General features: G+C 40.4%; 1 protein-coding gene across 1 annotated transcript in view; it reads left to right on the top strand.

Annotated features, from left to right (window-relative positions):
- PHLDB2 (pleckstrin homology like domain family B member 2) overlaps positions 1-21,752 on the top strand; it is a 114,124-nt gene that overhangs the window by 16,876 nt on the left and 75,496 nt on the right. Inside the window, exon 2 of the mRNA XM_028153259.2 lies at positions 14,262-15,610. Within this exon, the coding sequence (XP_028009060.2) occupies positions 14,262-15,610 (1,349 nt within the window). The remainder of the gene's footprint in view (positions 1-14,261; positions 15,611-21,752) is intronic.

The raw sequence follows: 21,752 nt of genomic DNA, 5'->3' as shown, positions 1-21,752 counted from the left end.
AACCAGCATGGTATCTGTGATGGCTCTGTTTATAGAAAGCAATTATCTCAATGAGTTTTTGATTATCAGAAAAGTTGTGCACATATGGCCTGATCACTTATGAACATATGTACTCCCACATTTACATTACTCCCCAATCAGCCACGGGGCCTGTGATTATGGATTCTAGTTCTCTGTGCTAAGTGGTCCTGCCACAGTAGTTAGAATCCTCAAATCTGGGAGGCTCTCGCCATATAGGAGAATTTTTCAGTATGCCTTTGTTGGGAGAGGTCAGAGCTCTGCACTGTGGAGGTAGGTTCTTATCATTTTGACACCTAGCCAATGGGTGCACCTCAGAGCCAAGTACATAATAGTATATTTAGAAATGATTATCAAGTGATGACTCTTTGAAGAGGTCTGGTCCCTTTGGATGCTGCAATAAAAGAGGTAGTAGCCTTTTCATAATCACCTTTTGTCTAGTCATTCTTGTTACCTTTATTTTTTAAATGATAGGAGAGAAGAGTTGCTTAAAAAACAAAAACTGTTGGCTGAAAATATTCATTGGCACTTGATTAATGTGACTGTTATCTTTTGAAAATGAAAAATAACAAAAAGGGTAGCCCAGGTTTTCAAAACCCTTTAAAATAAATATCTAGTGAGGCAGAGTTTGTCTCTGTCACCCAGGAATTCGAATCTTCGAGGAGTTAATTTGCACACAGTTGTTTTCATTATATTTAGGGGTGTTTCTTAGATGTTGAAAGGCACCTTTGTGCCGTATCTGCTTTAAAGGCAAGATAGTTATCTATAACAGAAATAAGAGAAACCCAAGTATAAAAATCATTTTATTGAGGTGCAGAAGGAAAGGTAGGGGTTGGAGAAACTCGCTCTACAAAGAAACAGACAAATAAACTAGAGAGTAACAGGCTAAATTACATGGATACATTTTTACAAGAGATAATTAGTTTTGTATAGTGTGTGTAGGTTGATTTATCAGATGAGCTGCTTTCCTTTACATTACAAATTAAGGGGAAGAAAAAGTTTGCTCATGCCAATACGTAATATTGTTAACCTCAAGCAGCAGGTCAGTCTTTTCTAAGACTTAAAATCTAGAAATCAAGGTTCATCATCTTAGAATATTTTATCGGCACATTGCACGTGCTTCTCTAGATGGCACTATGCTTTATGGAATTAGCATCTGGGATAGAAAAAAAGCTAAAGGTTACAGATTTCTCCCAGACTTGTTTCTTGACCACTTTATGGCTAAAACAAGGACAGGTAAAAGCGGAGGACAGCCAGCTCCTACATTTTCTGGACCAGTTCAGACCCAGCCTGAATAGTGCTTCATAGCAAGCAGATATTTAGAGGGGACTAGAAAATGATGTCTGGCTGCCACACTGCTTATATCATGGCAGAAGTAGGTTTCAAACACAGCTTAAGATTTATGAAGGAAATTGCAAGCCATGGGGATCCAGACAAAATATTTCTTATACATCCTGCTGAATCAAATACCCATATTGTATTGCATTATCATAGCTGTGGCCAGGCCTTTTTCCCACTCTGATATGCTGAAACAATTTACCATGCCCTTGGAATGTCATGGGCAACAGCGCCGGTGAAATCTTTTCCCAATTAGGTAGCTGCCACCTTATCACTACAACATGTTTCTGTTCTGTGGTCATTTCCTGCATTGTATAACTGGCGCTCCTTGTTATTTAACCAGTACCTATGGGAGTCTAGAAAGTTGGAGCAGAAAGAACATCCAGTTTACTCTCACCTTTTTAAACATGTGGAACCTCAGCTAAAACAAGGTGAAGACAGGTGAAGTGACCTGCTCCAGCTTTTACGTCCCCTGGTTATTTTGGCAGAACCAGGACCATCCAGGTCTCCTGACTCATGTTCCCGGCAGCCTGTCCAGTGTTTTTTGTACTGGAATGTCCATGACAATAAAAATAACATCCTAATGTAACCATTTCCTTTATTAGGTCTTTGGGCCAGATATAAAAATCAACGTTGATTAAACTTAATTTAATCAGTTGTTAACTGATCTTGCTGGTTCATTCCCTTTTCCTTTTTCTTCCAAGCAAAAGAAATGATTACAAGGTAGGTAGCAGGAGAAGGAAAAATGAAGTGTCTTATAGCATCCACCTTGCATATTCAACCATTAAGTAATGGAGAGATGGTATCATTATTGTTTTGTTTTGTTTACTGTGTAGTATTTTTAAAACCCATTCACTCAATTTTTGAGTTAAAGGGAAGAACATGATCATGGAAGATGTGGCCAAATTGTGTTTGTTTCATCTCTCTTGAATCCACTCATGCCTGACTACTTCCAGCATACAAATATTGGGTAAGGGAATGGGGAACGTAGCTTGTTTGGGGAATGTTACTTTAATAAAAGATGATTTTTAAGCGGGTGCGTTTTGATCAGTAGTGTGAAGTGAGGCAGGATGGTGGAAAGACCAGAGCTTGCTCCTGTGAACTCAGCTTTCAATTCAAGCCAGGAGCAGTGGTCTCAGTGTCAAGAGGGAGCATCTTTATCCCCAGGTGATCCCAGGGTCAGTATTTTTCTTTCCTGAGTTTGGCTTTGAGCTTGAAGGATACTACTTCCCTCTGCTTCAGAAGTGCATCTGAAGTGCAGGGCACACAGATCAACACCTCCCCGGTAGCGATTCCAGACTCGCCTTCTATGGCTTCATCTTCACCGTGGTGATCACTTAATAGAGGGGCTTCCTCCAGGTCTGCAGTCAGAATCACCTTAACCTAAGGGTGAATTAGGCCCAGAATCAGGAATAAGGAATATCTTGAAACCTTTGATTTATTTGGGAACATTTTAGAAATCTTTGTCTTGAACTACAACTGTTTTAGGGTTCTATAAAGAACCCTGAAAACAAGGGTCTATAATTTCTTGCCTAAAGAACTCCCCTACTTTAAGAGAAGCACTAATGTAATGTAAGAATCTACAAAATACATCAGTCTCTGTCTTAACATAAACATGTAAGAAGTGTGTGTATTTTTTAACGTTTTTTTGAGGCTGCATTTCTTCACGGTATGGGCAGGGAATTTGAATGACCCAGATGTTTTTTTGAGGTCACCTCTGCTTTCTGTCCTCCCTTCCCTGCCTTCCTCATTGGCCGAAGAGAGTTATCGCAGAAAACATGCTGCCAAATTCCTTGGATAGTCTAAAGTTCATTCAGACAAGTAATGTTCAAGGGACTAGCACACGTTTTTTTAAATCCTATAATTGATGTTTCACCCTCTTCACTAAGAGTTCTCTAAGATTCTTAAGAATTCCTAATATAAGACAATCTAGACTTATTTAAAAGTAGCTCCTCATTTAATGTGCTGTGCACCTAAAACTAATATAAAATAGTGATGAATGTCAACTGTACTTGAAAAATAAAAAATTTTTTAAAGGTGACAAAATATAAAAATGTACAAGTTTCAAGGAAGCTGAACTCATTTTTTTAAAAATAATGTATAAAACTGAAAATAAAAGATCCTCATTCCTTGTTTGAAGTATGGCTGTAGATTGTGACTACTTTAGGAACCTTTGAATACCATCTGGGGTGCTTTTTTTTTTTTTACAAAGCTTAGACTTCAATACAGCTAGAGATGAAAGAAGTGAATGGTAGCATGGGGTTTGATTCCTTTATTGTGATAGGCACAAGTTGAAACTTTATTTTTTTGTCCTCGCTTCTTCCATCTACATTAAATGTTCCCATTATTCCCCATCACTCACCACTCCCTTCTGTGCTTCTTTCCTCCCTGTAGCGTCATCTGATACTTTGGTTCTTTAAGGGTTCCCCTTACCTCTTCTTTTACTTGTTTTCAGAATGTAATAAAGTAGAAGTTTAAAAACAAAAGAAAACAAAGAAACCTGTGTAATCAGTGTCCTGAGATACCATGTCAACATTATAGCGGTCCTCACCTTTCTCCCCGCCCTGCTCTGCATCACCTCCACTGTGCCTCAAATTGCCGAGGTCCTCAAGAGCAGTCCCCCTCTGGCAGGCACAAAAAACCCTTGTGCATTTCAGACTACTGTGTGGGCAGCGTGTGTCTGTTTCTTTGTGTCTGTCTGTGAACATGTATGTGCGTGTATACACACAGTAAGATTTACAGCCTCCTATTGTAATAGGCTCAATCTGTAAGAATAAAACAGCCATTATTCTGCCATTAAAATACACTTATTTCAGTGGAACTGCTTTTTGGGGAACTTTTTGAGAGATGAAAATATCCTCCTTGGAGATTGTCAACCCACGTAAGAGTCTCTAGTGGATAATAATTATTTTGTTTAAATGGTCAGATCTTTAAATAACCAAGAACATGGTACAAAGGAAGAGGAGTGGAATCCATTTGCTGCTATGTTTATTTGCCAAAAGAACAAGAAGAGTACTATGTCAACTAACAGAGCTTTTTTTTTTTTTTTTTTTTTTTTTTAAATCTTCTCTGCACTGGGATATAAAATTTTGAGTGTGGAGGAAGCATTAAAGGACCAGAGTTTAGGAATCTGGATGGGTGAGTAGGAGATGAGGAAGTTCTGTAGAGATGGAGGCTGAGACAATGGGAAGGTCCAGGTTTAGGGATGCTTGAAGAACTGGGAGCGGAGATTTGAAGGAGAGAGGATCTGGAAATATTTGCTCAGGGAAGGTGTTTGCCAATGGTTGTGGGGCTTTGTGGAGAGGTGAGGCTTGTTTGCAGAGATGGAGGAGGCAGAGGAGGATTAAGTGATAAAAGGAAATATTTGTGAAAAAAGAAAGGATGTTTAAGGAAAGTATGTTTGCAAAGGGAGAGTTGGGAGGGCTGGGGGTTTATATGGATGCTGTTTGGATAATGGAGGATGGGGACAATAGGCTACTTTCAGATTTCTGAAGTGAGACTATCACTAGCGAAGGAAGTGGTTGTTCCTGAAGCTTCTGATTAGCCCCCTTCTTCATCATGTTTTCATGTTGGGATTAGTGGGAAGAGGGAGGTTTTTGTGTTCATTGTTCTCCATGCTTAAGCTTGAAGTTTGGGGCTGAAACAGATTTCTCCATTTTCCCCTTTCAGTCCTCTAAAAGCTTCCCCTCAGGCCCCATCTGCTGCCATTGGTCTCCACAGAAATGCCCACTAGCATTTATGTAAAGAATGGCACTGCTTCTGAGGGACTGTTCTAAGTTGGTGTCTGAATTCAATTACATGTCATCAGGACATGCTTTATTTGAAGCATTGCCTAGCGTAAACATCAGTGCTGAAAGAGGCCAGCCTGTGGACCACCAGTGTTCTGGGAGAGCTTTGCACACGAGGCAGCAAGCAGTCTGCACCAAATACACTCCCAGAGCCAGCCGCTCAGCTCCAAGGCCCTTCTGTAGGACACCGGTAGGAAGCAAACCCTGCCACAAAGTGAAAACTTTAACCTATCACTTTCTGATACTTTTTGAGATTATATTTTCCCCAATTTTCTTCTATCATCAACATCCCTGCCTTTCCCCAGCAATATAAAATGATTTCCATTTTTCTATCACTTGTTGCAGTCTCCCTTTCCTTAATTCCTGCTATATTAGGTCATCTAAGAAGTGTCTGTACACTGCAACATATGACAAGTAATGTGTTGCATAATTCAGGATTCTCCAAGCTATCTATCTATAATAATAAAAGGGTAATATGCTAATTAGACCGGACATCTTCTGGACATCCTTCCTGACAAAGCCTGGGCAGGGGAGGAGGGACCAGCCTGGGTCCAAGGTGCCTACAGGCAGCCGGAGGGAAGCCCAGGTCCCGGGTGCTGGAGGAAAGCCAGTGCCGGCAGCCTGGGGAAGGAAGACCTACTCTTGCACAAATTTTCTTGCATCGGGCCTCTAGTCTTGGTAAACTTGGAAAACTGCATTTATATTGACCAGACTTGGAGTCTCTTTCCTCCAACACAATACAACACAACACGACACGACACAGCACAACACAGCACAACACAGCAGACACTTCATTTTATACTGTCTTCTTTAACTTTGCTCTTGGGCCTGTTCTCATATCCCTGACACCAGGCTCACTGCACTGTTGGTGACTTGTAGTTTGCATAGGGTCAGCTTCACTGCCTTAAATATGATATACAAGGAACTGGAAAACTATGTATTATAAAAAGAATTGCACCAAAGAGTAAAGAATCTACCAAGTCACTTTAATTTTATTTTTTAAATGTTTTTATTGATTTCAGAAAGAGGAAAGGAGAGGGAGAGAGAGATAGAAATATCAGTGATGAGGGAGAATCATTTTTTTTAAATATATTTTATTGATTTTTTACAGAGAGGAAGAGAGAGGGATAGAGAGTTAGAAACATGGATGAGAGAGAAACATCGATCAGCTGCCTCTTGCACACCCCCTACTGGGGATGTGCCCGCAACCAAGGTACATGCCCTTGACCGGAATCGAACCTGGGACCCTTGAGTCCGCAGGCCAATGCTCTATCCACTGAGCCAAACCGGTCTCGGCAAGGGAGAATCATTAATCAGCTGCCTCCTGCACGCCCTCTACTGGGGATGGGGCCCACAACCTAGGCTTGTGCCTTGACTGGGAATAGAAACGTGACCTCCTGGTTCATGGGTTGACACTCAACCACTGAGCCACACTGGACAGGCCCAAGGCACTTGAGATTACTTTATCAAGTGCTTTTCTTCCCTAGGGAAAAAGTACTAGAACTTTCTATGGTATCTTTCTGAGATCTCTTCCTGGCTCCTGGCGATTTCTAGATGACCATGAGATGATGATATACTTCAGGTGATAAAATAACAAGACCTCTGGGGGGATTAAATTGACGATTGGAAAGTAGGTCCAAACGTTTCAACACTTCAACTTCTTTCCTGTTTAGACTTCCCGGTGTTGTCTTTTCTCTCACGTGGGCCCCAGATGCCTCTCCGGGCCCATTCTGTGGCTGTGCATGCAATATCCGTAGCCACGAAAGCCCCTGGGACTGTTATGCTTCCACAGTAACATAATGCAGTGATTTTATCATTTCCTGAGACTTTTTTGTTTACATAAAATGTACAGGGAACCCAAAATAAACACACCAGTATAGAAGCAGCGGAGTCTTCTCGCCTCCTCTCTTACACGTGTTAACAGAGACCTCTCCTGCACTGGCCCCCTCTTGGTTGTCACTTGGGCAACACTTCTTGCAGTGTTCTTCTCAACACCCCCCGCCCCCCGCCCCCTGCATCGAGCTCCTCCTCATCTTTTCCTGTACTCAGCTGCAGTCTCCCACGCATCCTGTCTGCAGAGCTCCCTCCTTGCTGGAGTTACACCCAATCTCTTCCGTTGTGTGGTCCACCTCCTGCCTCCCCTCTCCCCGCCCACACCTTCATCCTCACTCAAGATAGGTTATGTGGTTGTCCACGTGAGAGTGTCCAAATCTGTAGAGAATTTTTTTTTTTTTTAATTTACTTGATCCAAACAGAGGATTCACCTGGAAGCAAAACCTCAACCGACTGGGGGGCGGGGGGGGGAGGGGTGGTGGGAATGCTTCCTAGAATGGCAGTTTGCAGCTTCTTTTATGCATTTGGAATAAGCAGGGGATGTAAGGAGCATTACATGGGGGTGGGAGAAAGCAAGGCAGGGATTGGGATACAGAGTAGTTAAGATGATATGCTCTCTGCCCAGCCAGTATGGCTCAGTGGTTGAGCATCGACCTATACATCAGGAGGCCACGATTCGATTCCCAGTCAGGGGACATGCCAGGGTTGTGGGCTCGATCCCCAGTGGAGGGTGTGCAGGAGACAGCCGATCAATGATTTTCTCTCAGTATTGATGTTTCTATCTCTCCCTCTCCCTTCCTCTCTGAAATCAATAAAATAAAATAAAAAAGATTATATATTCTTTTGAAGGTGATTTTGCTTCTGAGGCTCGGAAAAAAAGGCATTTCAAAGATGTGTTAACCCAGATGTATAGAAACGTTGGACAGGGCTTGCTGAAGGTAAAGATAAACCTTTTACTAAAGAGCTTATATTCCTGGAGCTTGACTACCCACCATGACCTGCCCAGATAGGAATTTATGATCAGTTCACCTGTAAGGTTTCTTTCCATAAAACCCCTTTTTTGTCCACACTGTTCTCCATTTTCCTATACTTTTCCCCTTTTTAGACATCCACTCTTCTGATCTCACTGGCAATGAAAAGAAGAGGGGAAGGAGAGAGGTATCAACAGCCATTATTGTCACTCCTAGGGTCAGAAATTCCACCTGTGTGGCAGATTCTCCACCTTTTGAGTTGAGTTGACTTGTGGGATTAAGAGATAGCAAGTTGAGACAAGTATACATGCACTTAGCTCTGGCAGGTACAGTAAGCTTTAGGAAAATCAGTGATGGGCAACCTTTTGAGCTTGGTGTGTCAAACTTCGCCAAAAAACTGAGCATAACTCGGGTAGTGTGTCACTTTGAGGAAAAACTAACTCCAAGACTCTAGTCTCAAATGTTTCATCCTCAGGAGCAGCAAATGTTTCATCCTCGGCATGCAGCCGCGTGTCATCAGAAATGGCTACGCGTATTCAGTGCTGACACGCGTGTCATAGGTTCGCCATCACTGAGGAAAATGAATCAATGCCAGGTTTGATGATAAACCTTTAAATGTACAACTTTTCACACATCCTTAACAGACCCAGTAAGGTTGAACTGAAAACCTGGGGTGTCAAACATGTATATTCCTTTGAATATTCTCTGGAATGTCTTTCCATCCAAATCATCTGTAACTTCCTTCTACAAGTATGTATGGTGGAGAAATGGTGCATGGCTGTTTCTCAGATGTGCTTTATTATTTGCAAATGTCCCGCTCGTCTCTCCCTAGAGGCTGTAAAGCACATCTTCTTCCAGCCAATATTATTGTGAATACTTTGGTATTATATTTTGATTGGCCAACCAAACTGCTTCAGTAATTAAGTAACTATTACTTTTTATAAGAGTGTATGTGAGGTGGAGAGGAGAACCGAGTGTTGCCACACTGCAGGGTAGTAAGAAACATGTAGTGGTTTGATACTCTACAGTTTTATTGGCCCAAAATAAAGAGGGAACAGAGTTTGGTAATATTTAATTTGGTAATATTTAAGTAGCATTTGCAACTGCAAACAGGTTGAAATATATTAATATAGTTTTGTCATCTTAAATGACATCATGCCTAGCCACTATGGCCCTGTTGGTTGAGCCATGTCCTGTGCACGGAAAGGTTGCCAGTTTGATTCCTGGTCAGGGCACGTACCTGGGTTGTGGGTTTGACTCCCAGTTGGAAGGCAACTGATCAATGTATCTCTCTCACATTGATGTTTCTCTCTCGCTTCTCTCTCTTCCTTCCTCTCTCTAAGCATGTTCTCAGGCAAAGATTTAAAAAATGACATCAATATCTTATATTTCTGAGTCAAAAATTAAACTTAACTATCCATTTTGACATGAGGTGTTAAACCCTTCAACTCTGCTGTTAGAGTAAATATTTATAATGCAGTTTGGGCTTTGTGCTTAGCTTTGACTTCTATTTCATAACATCTGCTCTGCCTTGCTTTCTGGATTGCTGTCTCTGCACATTGTGGAAATACCTTTTCTCTCTAACTTAGTTCTGTTTCCCATTTTGTATGCATTATCTTAAAACCAAAGTCTTCCCCACTAACTGGCTTCAATTATTTTCTTGTGTATTCTAACACCTTATTATGGATTTCCTTTTCTACCCTTGTCTAAAATATCCTAAATGGTTAGAGGATGCTGTCTAATTTAAATCATCCACAGGGCAGGCATATGCCTTAGATCCCAGACAGCTTGTCTTATACAGTGGTGGAGATGAGAAAGGATTAACTAGGAGAGGGAAATACATGGCTATTAAATATTGTTTATTCCAAGAGTGTTATATCCTAGATTTTTAAGGACCATGATATAGAAAATAACTGTTGCTGTTTTCCTATACAATTTTTGTTCTGTCAGAGATATGATGTTGCTGGATGTACCAGTAGTCTGGTCCCTAATGGGCTTGGGATTTAGTTTATATCCTTAAAATCACAACATTTTAGGTGTGGATGTGGCTTTATGCTACCATTGGATAATAGCCATCAGATTCCCCTTCTTCCTATAGGACTTAACATCATTGTCATTTCTTTTTATCAAAATTTCCCCCAGACTACCACTCTCTCTTGGGTTAGCTTCCCTCCATGGCCCTTTACCACTTAGTCAATCAATCATCTATTGACATATGTATCGCACTGTTCCACCATTTGTTTATATGTGTGTCTTCCCCCTTGGACTGTACGCTGTGTAAAGGCAGGAAAGGGTGTGTTTGACCACATACTTTCCATGCCTAGCTCCAAGCCTGGTTTATGGTAGGCACTTAATGAAGATTAACACCTCCCTAGTAACAACTCCCAAATCTCTGTGGCTTAAGACAGCCTAGGGTTGGCAAGGGCCCTGTTCTATGGTGTCCTCGTTGTAGAGTGTAGGCTCATGAATCCTCCACAAACTTGAATGCATGCTAGTCATCTTAGCAGGAAGATGGAAATGATGAATCATGCTGTGGCCCTTGACAGGTCAACTTGTAATTGACATGTCACTTTCTCTCATATTTGATTGCTCTAAGGAAGGGACATAGCCATAGCTAATGTCACGGGAAAGAGGAAGAGCAACATCGCTATGTTTCTGGAAGGAGGAGAACAGGAATGTTAGTGGGCTACACTAATGCCTGCTAATCCAAAGTCTGATATGTGGTTGGCACTTAATACCTACTTAATGAACTACTTACAAATACCTATTGAGATTTAATTTTTTTTCTATACAGTAAGCAGAACCACTTGAAATCATGAAATATCCTACTAACTACATTTTTTTAAAATGAAGATACTCTTATTATTGTCTAAGCTATGTTCGACAAACATCTGGAGACTTTAAAAAATAACACTTTGTTCACTTTTTCATATTAGGGAAGGTATTATATTTGATTTTGTAGTTTTTCAGAAGCATAAAATATGAAATGGGTACATTTTCATAATTAACATTTTGCCTGAGTCATTTAGAAGAGTTCGGAAAAAGAAGAGTCATGTAGAAGTCTTCAAATATTTGTGTATTAAGTTAGTCTAATAAAAAGTTCTTTAAAATAAACTGTTTTTGGAAGAGCTAATATCTGGCTCAAAAATTGGTCAGGAGCTTAGGAAAAATGGGTCTAATTAACTTGAAAATGAAGTCTAACTATAGATTGTATTCTAGTATCTTATACTAAGTGGGGTTTTTTCCTAATTTGTAAAGTAATCCAAATGCATTGTTTAAAATGTGAAAAATAAAAACTACTATGAGAAATATGAATTAAAAATCACCACCCAGATAAAACCACAGCTAACTTTTTGTTGTGATTCCGTCTATGGCTATTCTTTTTGTAGGAAAAGAGGCATATAGACAAGGCAATCCTATATAATAAAAGGGTAATATGCAAATTGTCCCCTTGACCGGGAGTTCGACCGGAGTTCAACCAGGGGGCGCAGCCAGCCTACCAACTGCCCAGGGCCCCTCCCCCAGGCTGGCCCGGCCCAATCTGCCCTGATCGGAGTGGGCCGGTTGGACCCCATCTGTGTACAAATTCATGCCCGGGGCCTCTAGTAGAAGGTATTGGCTTGCCATAGGAGGTAGCAGTGGGAATGGTGAGAAATGATCAGATGAGAATATATTTGAAGAACAATGTTGGTAGGATTTATTGATGGATAAAATGAGGAAGGAGATCACAGATAAGTGATAGAGGACACAGGAAATAGTGAAGGAGAAAGTCTCCCCGCATACCCCAAAATATCCTCAGTATCCACTTATTTTCTTATGTCCTCAGTTATTAAATATTTAACTTGAGGGAATTGGCCAAGGTTTGCTGGAATTTCAATATGGCAAACCAACCAGAGATGGGAACAGAAGGGGCCAAGCCTAGAGGTCATCTTGGTTTCTGTCCTCCAAGGAGGCATAGTGAGATTTGTCTCAGACCAGGCTGCTGTTGCTTTCAAGGTCAGAATGATGGTATACAGTTGCTGAGAGGGAAATAGGGACATTTGTCTTGGGTGCAGAGATGGCACTGTTCCTGAGAAACGAAAGACCCGGCAAGAACCAGAGGCGGGGTCAGGTTCCAGCTGGGTGGCAATTCTAAAGGAGAATTCCAATTTTATTTATTTTTGTGAGGATACTTTAAAAGATAATCATGCGTTTATACATCAGGGCAGGGCTTTTGGTTGAAAGATAAGGAACCCAAGGCAGAGCTTGTTGGGGGAAGCTACAGCTTTATGGGCAGATGGATACTAAGCCCATCACTAGGATTTAAGCAGCCAGACTGTTTGTTGGCCCCACTCTGTGGATAAAAGCAATTCCTTATTAGGCTGCCTGAACTTGCCTGGGACGTCTGTGAAGCTGAGCAGGCAAGATGAAGTTCCCTCAGTCTGTGGCTGGGAGGGAGTGGGGAAGGCAGTGACGAAATTAAAAACTTAGGTTCATCGAGTGTCTCACCCATGGCACAGTGGGAGTCAGGAGAGGGTGCAGATAAGATAGAAATACGAGACTTTTCCCTCTTCTTGAATCTTGTGGCCTCGTGACAGAAACAAGCACATTATGAAATTGATTACTAACCATAAGCAACAGAGACCAGAGATATAATAACTAGGGTTGAGATGCCTGAAGAGTTGGAGGCCCATCTTATCTTAGCAGTGCATGAGTTCAGTGAGAATGTCTGTGTGTCCACTTTGATGATTATCTGAAGATAATTTTTTTTATCAGTTAGATGTATAAACCTTCTCCCTTGCAGTGATAATTTTTATTTTTAAAATGTTTTAAATTTTTATTTATGTATGTATTTATTTATTTTCAAAACAGTATTTATCAAGGATTTAACCTTTATTGATTTTAATTGTTAATTCGCACTGGAGGATATTTTTCCATGGTTTTTTAGAGAAAGTAGAAGGGAGGGGAAGAGACAGAGAGAAACATCGATGTGAGAGAGACACATCGATTGGTTGCCTCCTGCATGCACCCCAACCGGGTCCAGGGATAGAGCCTGCAGCCGAGGTATCTCTGCCCTTGACCAGAATCAAACCCGAGACCCTCCAGTCTGCAGGCTGACGCTCTATCCCTGAGCCAAACAGGCTAGGGCTGCTGTGATAATTTTTAATTAAAATATAGTTTTATAGACTGAAACTTTAGTTTCTTAAGTTAATATTGTGTCCATATGGTTGCATACCTTAAAAAAAAATTGTAAGCGTGAAAGATAGAATCCTAATCGGAGTCTTGAGGAATGGGTGGGTTCAAAAAGGTGCAAAAGCGGGAGAAAGGTGTTTCTGAGAGAGGAGGGAGTTTGAGATGAAGGATGAGCATGGTACATTTGGGGTACCCAGGAGCTTGAGAGATAAGTCAGTTTCTGGTTTTTAAGTATTCTGGTCACTCTTTTCCTGAATACTGTGGTAATTTGGGAAACACTCTTCTATTACTTGCCTTTTCCTGGTGGGTGCAGGAGCAGTATTAAGTCTCTTTGTTGAGAAGGTAGTTGAAACCCCTCTTAAAGAACCATCTTCTAACCTTGATGGGGTTTTTTTTGTCAGTGTCTAACATAAAATGTTCTTTCTCAGCCAGAATGTGAATTTTGTTTTCTCAGGACCTTATGAGCTTTCTGAGCAGTCAAGGATTCTAGCAGAGATATGTAAGGAAGGCCCATTGCATCATCCCTTTGGGTGTTTGCTAGGTGCTCGGGAAGCAGGTGGTCTGCCCAGGACCAGAACCCTGAAGGGAAATGGGCTTTTTTTTTATGTACCAGCCTAATCCTCCACCTGCACTTAGGGATTTGTTCCTCTCAAATATCACTGATACCCTTTTGAATTATTTTTTTTTCTTTTGAACAAAAAACATCCCAGATCAGTGGTCCTTATTCTCCTTCATTTTGCAGTACACGTTTGTTAGGTTTATTACTAAAACAGAGAGAGTGTTTGTTAATTACATTAGGTCAGGCCGCAAGGCTATTTGTTCAGATGTGGGCTGATAAGTACTTGGTCTTTTTATTTATTTTTTTAATATTTTACTGATTTTTTACAGAGAGGAAGGGAGAGGGATAGAGAGTCAGAAACATTGTTGAGAGAGAAACATCAATCAGCTGCCTCCTCCACATCTCCCACTGGGGATGTGCCGCATCCAAGGTACATGCCCTTGACCGGAATTGAACCCAGGACCCTTCAGTTTGCAAGCTGACGCTCTATCCACTGAGCCAAACCGGTTAGGGCAGTACTTGGTCTTTTTAAACCTCCTTTAAGTAAAACTTGCTCTCTCTTTTTTTTTTTTCCCTTTACAGATTCCAACAACATTATGGGAGAGCATAGCCACGTGCAACAACAGCTGGACTTACAGAATGGTAGTTTAGAGGCACGCTTTGTGGCAAATTCCCTTGAGAACGATTCCCAAAACATGATGGAGAGCTTGAGCCCAAAGAAGTATTCTTCCAGCCTGAGATTTAAAGCCAACGGAGACTATTCCGGCTCCTACCTGACCCTCTCACAACCTGTGCCTGTGAAGAGAAGCCCTTCCCCCTTGGGAACCAGTGTCAGAAGTAGCCCCTCCTTGGCCAAAATCCAGGGAAGCAAGCCATTCTCTGGTGATGGAACTGACAAAAGTATTTCCATGAAACCTCCCACTCCTTTACGCAGCACTTCACCCTCCGTCAGTGGATATCCACGTGGAAGAACGGACTTTGATCCTTATACCGGCCGGGACAGTGAAAGGTCCTTGAGGCTTTCGGAGAAGCCTCCCTATTCCAAACATAGCTCCAGAAACAAATCCCATGACAACGTCTACTTTCTCGGAGGGCTGGAAAGCCGCAAGGCGTCTGGCTCCCTCCTGGCCATGTGGAATGGGAACTCCCCGAGCGACACCGGCCCCTCTCCCGTCAGCAGATCCGGGGCGGCGAGCATGCCCTCAAGCCCAAAACAAGCCAGAAAAATGAGCATCCAGGACAGCCTGACACTGCAGCCCAAATTGACCAGACACAAGGAGCCGGCGTCTGAAAACATCGGTTTAAGAACTAGGAAGTATTCGGGCAGCAGCCTGAGTCACATGGGAGCCTACAGCCGGTCGCTGCCCAGGTTGCACAGGGCCACAGAGAACCAGCTGAAGCCTCTGTCGTTGCCTCCAAGAAACTCTCTGGGCAATTCCAAACGAGCCAAGCCGGGGGACAAGGATCTACCTCATAGCATCATAGACAACGACAATTACCTGAATTTTTCTTCTTTGAGCTCAGGCGCTTTACCCTATAAAAGCTCTGTGTCCGAGGGCAGTCCGTATGTGAGTTCCACCCTCAGTGTCCCCGGCAGTCCTCGCATGGCGCGGAAGATGCTTCTGGCCTCCACCTCCTCCTGTACCTCTGATGACCTCGATAAGGCTTCCTACTCGGGGACCAGCTCCAATCATTCGTTTCCTCCTGGAGAGCCAGACAGAGTGTTTGTGGCCAGGAGGAACTTCTCTTGTGGGTCTGTCGAGTTGGATGATGCGGATTTGGAGAGCCTCAGACAGGCCTCGGGAACTCCCCAGCCTGTCCTTCGGGAACGGAAAAGCAGCATCAGTTCCATTTCAGGACGAGACGACCTGATGGATTACCACCGGCGGCAGAGGGAGGAGAGACTCAGGGAGCAGGAGATGGAGCGATTGGTAATAACCTGACTTGACCTCATTGTTTCATTGAACAGCTTCTTGGAGAAAAACTCCGAGGATTTATGTGGGCACGTAGAATTTCCATGTGCACAAGTCACTGCTGTCCCTTCCTAGAATTTCTCCCACTCTCTCTCTCTCTCCTCTTCCCGGGTCACTGTTATTAGTCCTCTGTGGGTCTTTAGAAGGCCCACATTCCTAATATTATGTTAAGTTGCTCTGCAGAGTTCTCACAGGTATAAATTCTTGAGACAACTAACAAAGGTAGTTGTGAATTTTACTGAGTTTCTTATGTCTTACAAAATTTTTCTTTAAGACTGTCAAGAAACATCAATTTTTATTATGTATATCATCAAATTTGTGTATACATGGTATCATAGAAATAATCAGTGAAACTGGAACGCATCAGGATTTAGGAAGGATTCTGTATAGTAAGTTGTCTGGAAAATTGAAAGGATGTCTAAATGGTGCTTAACCTTTTTTCTGCACTGTTCACCCATACACATACCTCACACTCCCTTCAGTCATGTCTCTTAGTATATATAGTGACTTCTGACTACATATACTCAAATTTTTTTGACTTGTCCTTTTCTATTTAAATTGGATTTATGCTTATTTGGAAAAATATTGAAAATAATGAGAAAGGAGTGAACAATCCTTGAGAATTCCATACTGAATGAAGACAAACTACTGCATTTTTTATTCTTTTTTTCTTTGAGGCATACGTGTTTTTTTTAAGCATACTTTTTTTTGCTTGTTTTGTTTTTGTTTATGGGATGAATAGCTGTCACAGATTATGTTAATTCATTAATGATGAATTCTGTATTTCTTTAATGAGGGAAGCATCAGGATGGTAAAGCTGGTTTACAGAAGTATCAAGGGTGTTTTAGTTACTGAAAGGAGGAAGTATGCTGGAATAAGATTTCTGAATTATATACCAAACATGTTAATGCCCTATAGGACAGTACAAATGTAACCTTTGCGTTGATTATAATGGGCAGAAATCATTGGCATCTATACAGGACAAAATTTGTTTGACATTTTGGCAAAAGAATAATTTGCATTATTCATAGATTTGATCATTTGATGTCTATTATTACAGTGTTTTCAAATATCCTAATATGTAATAGTAAGAATACAAATGTGTGTATCCTCAGGGAGTTAGATATTCCTCGGGTGCGTCTGTTGGATGAAGCTCCAATATGACAGTTTCCTTTGTCATCATAATCTCCAGAGATATTTCATGGTCAGAAAAAGGCATTGTATTTGGGCTTGATTCATTGGCGTAAGTTAGAAGAAGTTTTAATTAACATATGAAAGCCGTATTGTATATGGATAGCAAACTTAGTACTGTACTGTGTTGAACAACTGTCATTAATGGAGTAGGAGAGTTAACATCTGTCTGATCATTTATTAAGAAATCTAGGAGAGCATTTTAGTGCTTTCCATCGCTCCAAAGATCTTCCTCAAATGCTCGTATTTACTCTTGTGTTCCAAGGATAGGAAAGCAAACTCAAAATTCATTTCCACTGGGTTTCATCTTTAGCACTTACAAGTGTTGGTGAATTTCTCTTTCCTCTAGTGTCCCCACATCTGCTGAGGCTCCAGGCAATCCCGGAAGTGACCTTCCTTACTGCCTGTAAACTTGATGCCTTGTAAGCCCCCAGTAGGTCCCAGTTCAGCTTCTTGGAAGAGCTTTGTGGGTATTGGCTCCAAGTATAAAGTTATAACTCTTTTCCTTTAATAATGGGCTTGTCATAGCTGATGAAATGATGCTTATTTTTAAATATGACACTCTGGGTTTGGACTCTGTTGCATAGACTATTTGTCTGATTACATCCCAGCAAAACCAAGGACAGATTCTATTGATCCTCTGCAAGTAATGCTATTGCCATTAAAAAGTAAAGAGTCTTAGAAAAAATAGGTCTTCCTGATTTCTGAGGGACCAAGCAGAACAAGCTACCATTAAGAGAATGTTTTATTTAGTTTACAAAAATCATAGTCAGCTAAATTGAAGGTTAGAGATAGGACAAGATGAATGCTGAAGGGTTTTCCCATCAGAAAATAGAACATTGAAAATAATACCAGTAATTTTCCAAAACACATATTTACATTTAGAAATTAGATTTCCTATATCAGCTCCATCAGTTCTATGTAATTCATTCTTATTCCTCTGCATCTTGGGTCATTACTAACACGAAGTCATCTATTTCTGGACTAAAATAAGTCCTGAAAATCTGATGCGACTGCCTAGTACTGTCTTGTACTTGTCTACGTAATGTCAGCTCAGATGCTTCTACCCATAAGTCTATTCTTTGAACTCCCAAGAGTGAAGAGCACTTCGCACACTTCTTCCCATGAGGCTCTGAGACTGTCTTCCTTTGTTAAGGCACATTCTAGCCTATAACTTAAGCAGACTCTTTAGGTAAACATTAGAGAAAAGCAGAGACTACTGAGAGTAATGGCCATGGTTAATCTAAGGTTAATTTAATAAACAGTGTCAGCAAGAAGGAGAGCTAAAATCTATTGGGGCATAAAGCGTTTGTCTTATTTAATCAGTGTTTCCCCTGAAGTTAAGAATGTATCACAGAGAATGAGGACATTGATATATATCCAGAGCCTTTCTATAAGTATGCATCTCTGATCTTTATTTATATTATAACTAGAGGCCCAATGCACGAAATTCGAGCAAGAGTAGGCCTTCCTTCCCCCGGCTGCTGGCACCAGCTTCCCTCCAGCACCTGGGACCTGGGCTTCCCTCCGGCCGCTGGCAGGAATCAGAACCAGGGCTTCCCTCGCAGCCCCAGCTTCGTCTGGAAGGTCATTCGGACGGACGTCCGGTCTAATTAGCATATTACACTTTTATTATTATAGATATTTTACCTGTACAAAATTAGCCTGAGAAAGGCTAAGCTTCTCATTTGATTTGACAAGTTTTCCTATGTGATTCTTGATAGTTTTGACCTATTTATAAATAAGGGGCCTACAAAACAGAACTAATTGTTTCTAGCATTTTTTTTTTTTTTGTGTAGGATTAAGGAAAAAATCTTGTGATTGTCCAGGGGTCCTCTAGGAAAATTTAAAGATCGTTCAGGTATAAAAGATATGGAATTTTTTTTTCTTCTAAATTTAGGGTCTGATCTTGGTAAGGCAAAATCAGTTATTAACCAGAGATTTTATCACTTGAATAATACAGGATTGTCCATGTCTTTGAACATCAAGTGTTTGCAGTTTGGTTACCTAATAATTAAATGACAATAGGTTATTTTATAATAAACAACTCTTAAATCATTTAGCAATGAGAAATATTTTTGTCATTTTAAAAATGCAAGGATATATCCCAGTTAGCATAGGTACACAAAGTTCCTCTTATGAGAATCTGAAACTGCTTTCTGGGCAGATTACTCAGAAAAATAAATTGTTCCTGCCTTTTGTAAGCATAGGCTGATTTCTCCAAGATCAATGTTCCATTTCAGTAAAGATAACTGCATTTTAGTTTTACATTAATAGGGTACTTGTCATGCGTTACATTTAACAAAAATAAGTACTTCAGAAATAAACCTTTATAAGCTTTGCCAGAATTTTAACATCTTCTAATGTCTTTATAGACTTAACTCTTTGCAGATGTTACAAACCAAGTCAAATAAAGCTCCATTTCTGCAGACCTACAATTTTAAAATTTTCATCAACTTTTGTTCTTCACGGTTTTCTTTCACACACTTTAAGACAAAGGTCCCTAAAGATTGGAAATTAGGTTTAAGCTGACACATCACAGAACATACTTATTATTGATATGAAAAGGTTGGTTACCCTTATAATTTTGTTTAGTTGAGCACAGATTTTATATTTTTCATAATCTTAAGCATCATATGAAAGTAACTTAGCTTATCTATGAGGTAAACTAATGTATGACATTTAAGAAGTTCAGATAAACTAATCTCTTTATGATAAACCAAATCCAAACTATTTAAAAATGAAATTGTACTTGAATTATACTATACACTGATTAAATAAGGAAAAGGCATAGAGCTGTTTTTAAAATAAGATTATCAAGTCAGCCTGACTTATATAAGTATTCACTTTCATCATGGAAATTTTTTTCCTAAGGGGAAAAAACATTTATGAAGTCAGTAGTTTTGATGAGAAATGTCTTCTTCTCAAAAAGGAACACATCAAAGTTCTTTGAATTTTATTTTCTAGAATTTGGGAAATGTAAGATTTATTTAAATGCTATTACTCTCTATAAACTAATCAGAAACAGAGGTCCTTCTATTTTAATTTATTATTGTCCTCAGGAGGTAGGAAAATATCTTGCCCACACAAGTGATTCTCCCCGCTGCCCCCTCAGGTACAGAACACAGACAAATAAAGAACTTAGAGCATAAGTTCAATGGCCTCTGCTACAGATCAAAAGTAAACACTGGAGCAAGACTAATGGCTTTTCCACTGGGCACAAAATATTGTCCTGATTTGAACTCACAAATAGAAAAGCAGCAAACAAGTTAAAACCAACAATAAACAAATGTCCAGTCATCTTTCACCTGAGCAAGACTAGATTCCAGTTCTACCGGACAGATCACCAAGTGGTCAGACCACAAAACCAGATTCCCAGTCATAATTCCCAGTCATTGCTGCCACCAATAGGGATAATAACTACAGGTTGTTGTGAACCAAAACCCCAATCAAACTTGGCTGAGAATCAGAAACAAAAACAAAAGCACAGGGTAGGAAAACAAAGCCTTCAGAGAAGATCGAGGCAGTGAAGGTCAAGATCTACTGCCATTTGGGATTTGCTCCAGGAGCCAAAGGCAAGCTGTGCCTGGGCGTCCAGCCCATGAGGTATATACTTCCTGAGCGATGCAGTCCACTTGGACTTTTCACTGGGACTTCCAAATTGTCAAAGCATAATTTTCAAAAAATAAACACAACTCTTACACAAATACAGAATGAATAGATGCCAAAGATTTATTGAACTCATTAATGAGGAAACCAAGCAGCAGAGAGCCAGTTCACGAATCTAATTTCAGCACTTTTTTTTTTTTTACTTAGCTTTGATTATAGCAGTGTTTCATCTGTTTGTTTTTTCTTTACTTTTAATTGAGTCTTAAAGATTGAACCCTAATTATGAACCTCTGAGGACCTATTAATGGGGCATAATAAATTTCCTGGAGTCTATAGCACGCAGCCTCCAACTGCTGTGCTATTTGAGATGTTTAGCTTTTTATAATTTTTCTTCTTTCTTGCTCTCGGCTGCCAAACCTTGCTTTTATTATGCCAGCTTTTTCTTTTTTTATGGTTTTAGAAATCAGATATCAAGTCTTATTTTAAAATATTCCAAATTAAGCGTTACTAGATATAAGTGAGGTCTTGATTGGGTCCAATGTGCATAAAGTGTGTGCATTTCAGTTCTCACACCTCATGATGTCCTTTAGGGCTGGTCAATGGTCATTTAAACTTCCTACTTCTGCATTGTTTTCCAATTAGGAGTAATGCATAAAGGATCTCTAGTGGGCTGGGATGCTGATCCTTTGACAAACAGATGTTCCAGAGGATAGAGAAATCATAGACAAGATATTCTTTTATTCATCTCATTTGATACCCTCCCAGTAATTCCGAGATAGCGATGGCTATCTTGTACTTGTTATGGTCTGGAGCAGTTAAGTACTTTTAAAAAGAAAAAAAAAAGAAAAAGAATCTGAAAGAAAACCCTGCTGCTGCTAAGGGTATTCATTTGGTTCCATTACCAAAAGCATCTGTGTGCTATTGTGGAGAACCGATGTACTCCCACAAATTGCTTTGTAGAGCAATCCAATATTTTCTGTCTGGTTGACGGCAGTCCTCTGCGGTGCCCTGATAAACAGTATTGTCGCTGCTTAGAACTATGTAAGACCAGACTTGGTATTTATTTCTCAAACATGTTGTAATATGACGCCGGCTGTCATCAGGCATCATGGAATAAGGTTTTCAACTTTTTATATGCTCTACCGTATTGAAGATAAAGGTTGGCTTTCTTTCAAGTGCATGTTAATATCTCCATGGTGGTTATTATTTGAACAGGTGAAATGTCTGAGACAATTCTCCATTGTTTGGAAGGTGTTTTGCATAGCTCCTCTGAAATCAGTTTATGACTAAAACATTTTAA

Source organism: Eptesicus fuscus, chromosome 3, assembly GCF_027574615.1.
Source record: "Eptesicus fuscus isolate TK198812 chromosome 3, DD_ASM_mEF_20220401, whole genome shotgun sequence".
Classification (NCBI taxonomy): Eukaryota; Metazoa; Chordata; class Mammalia; order Chiroptera; family Vespertilionidae; genus Eptesicus; species Eptesicus fuscus.
Note: the sequence above shows the minus strand (reverse complement) of the source record. Positions and strands in the feature narration are given on the sequence as shown.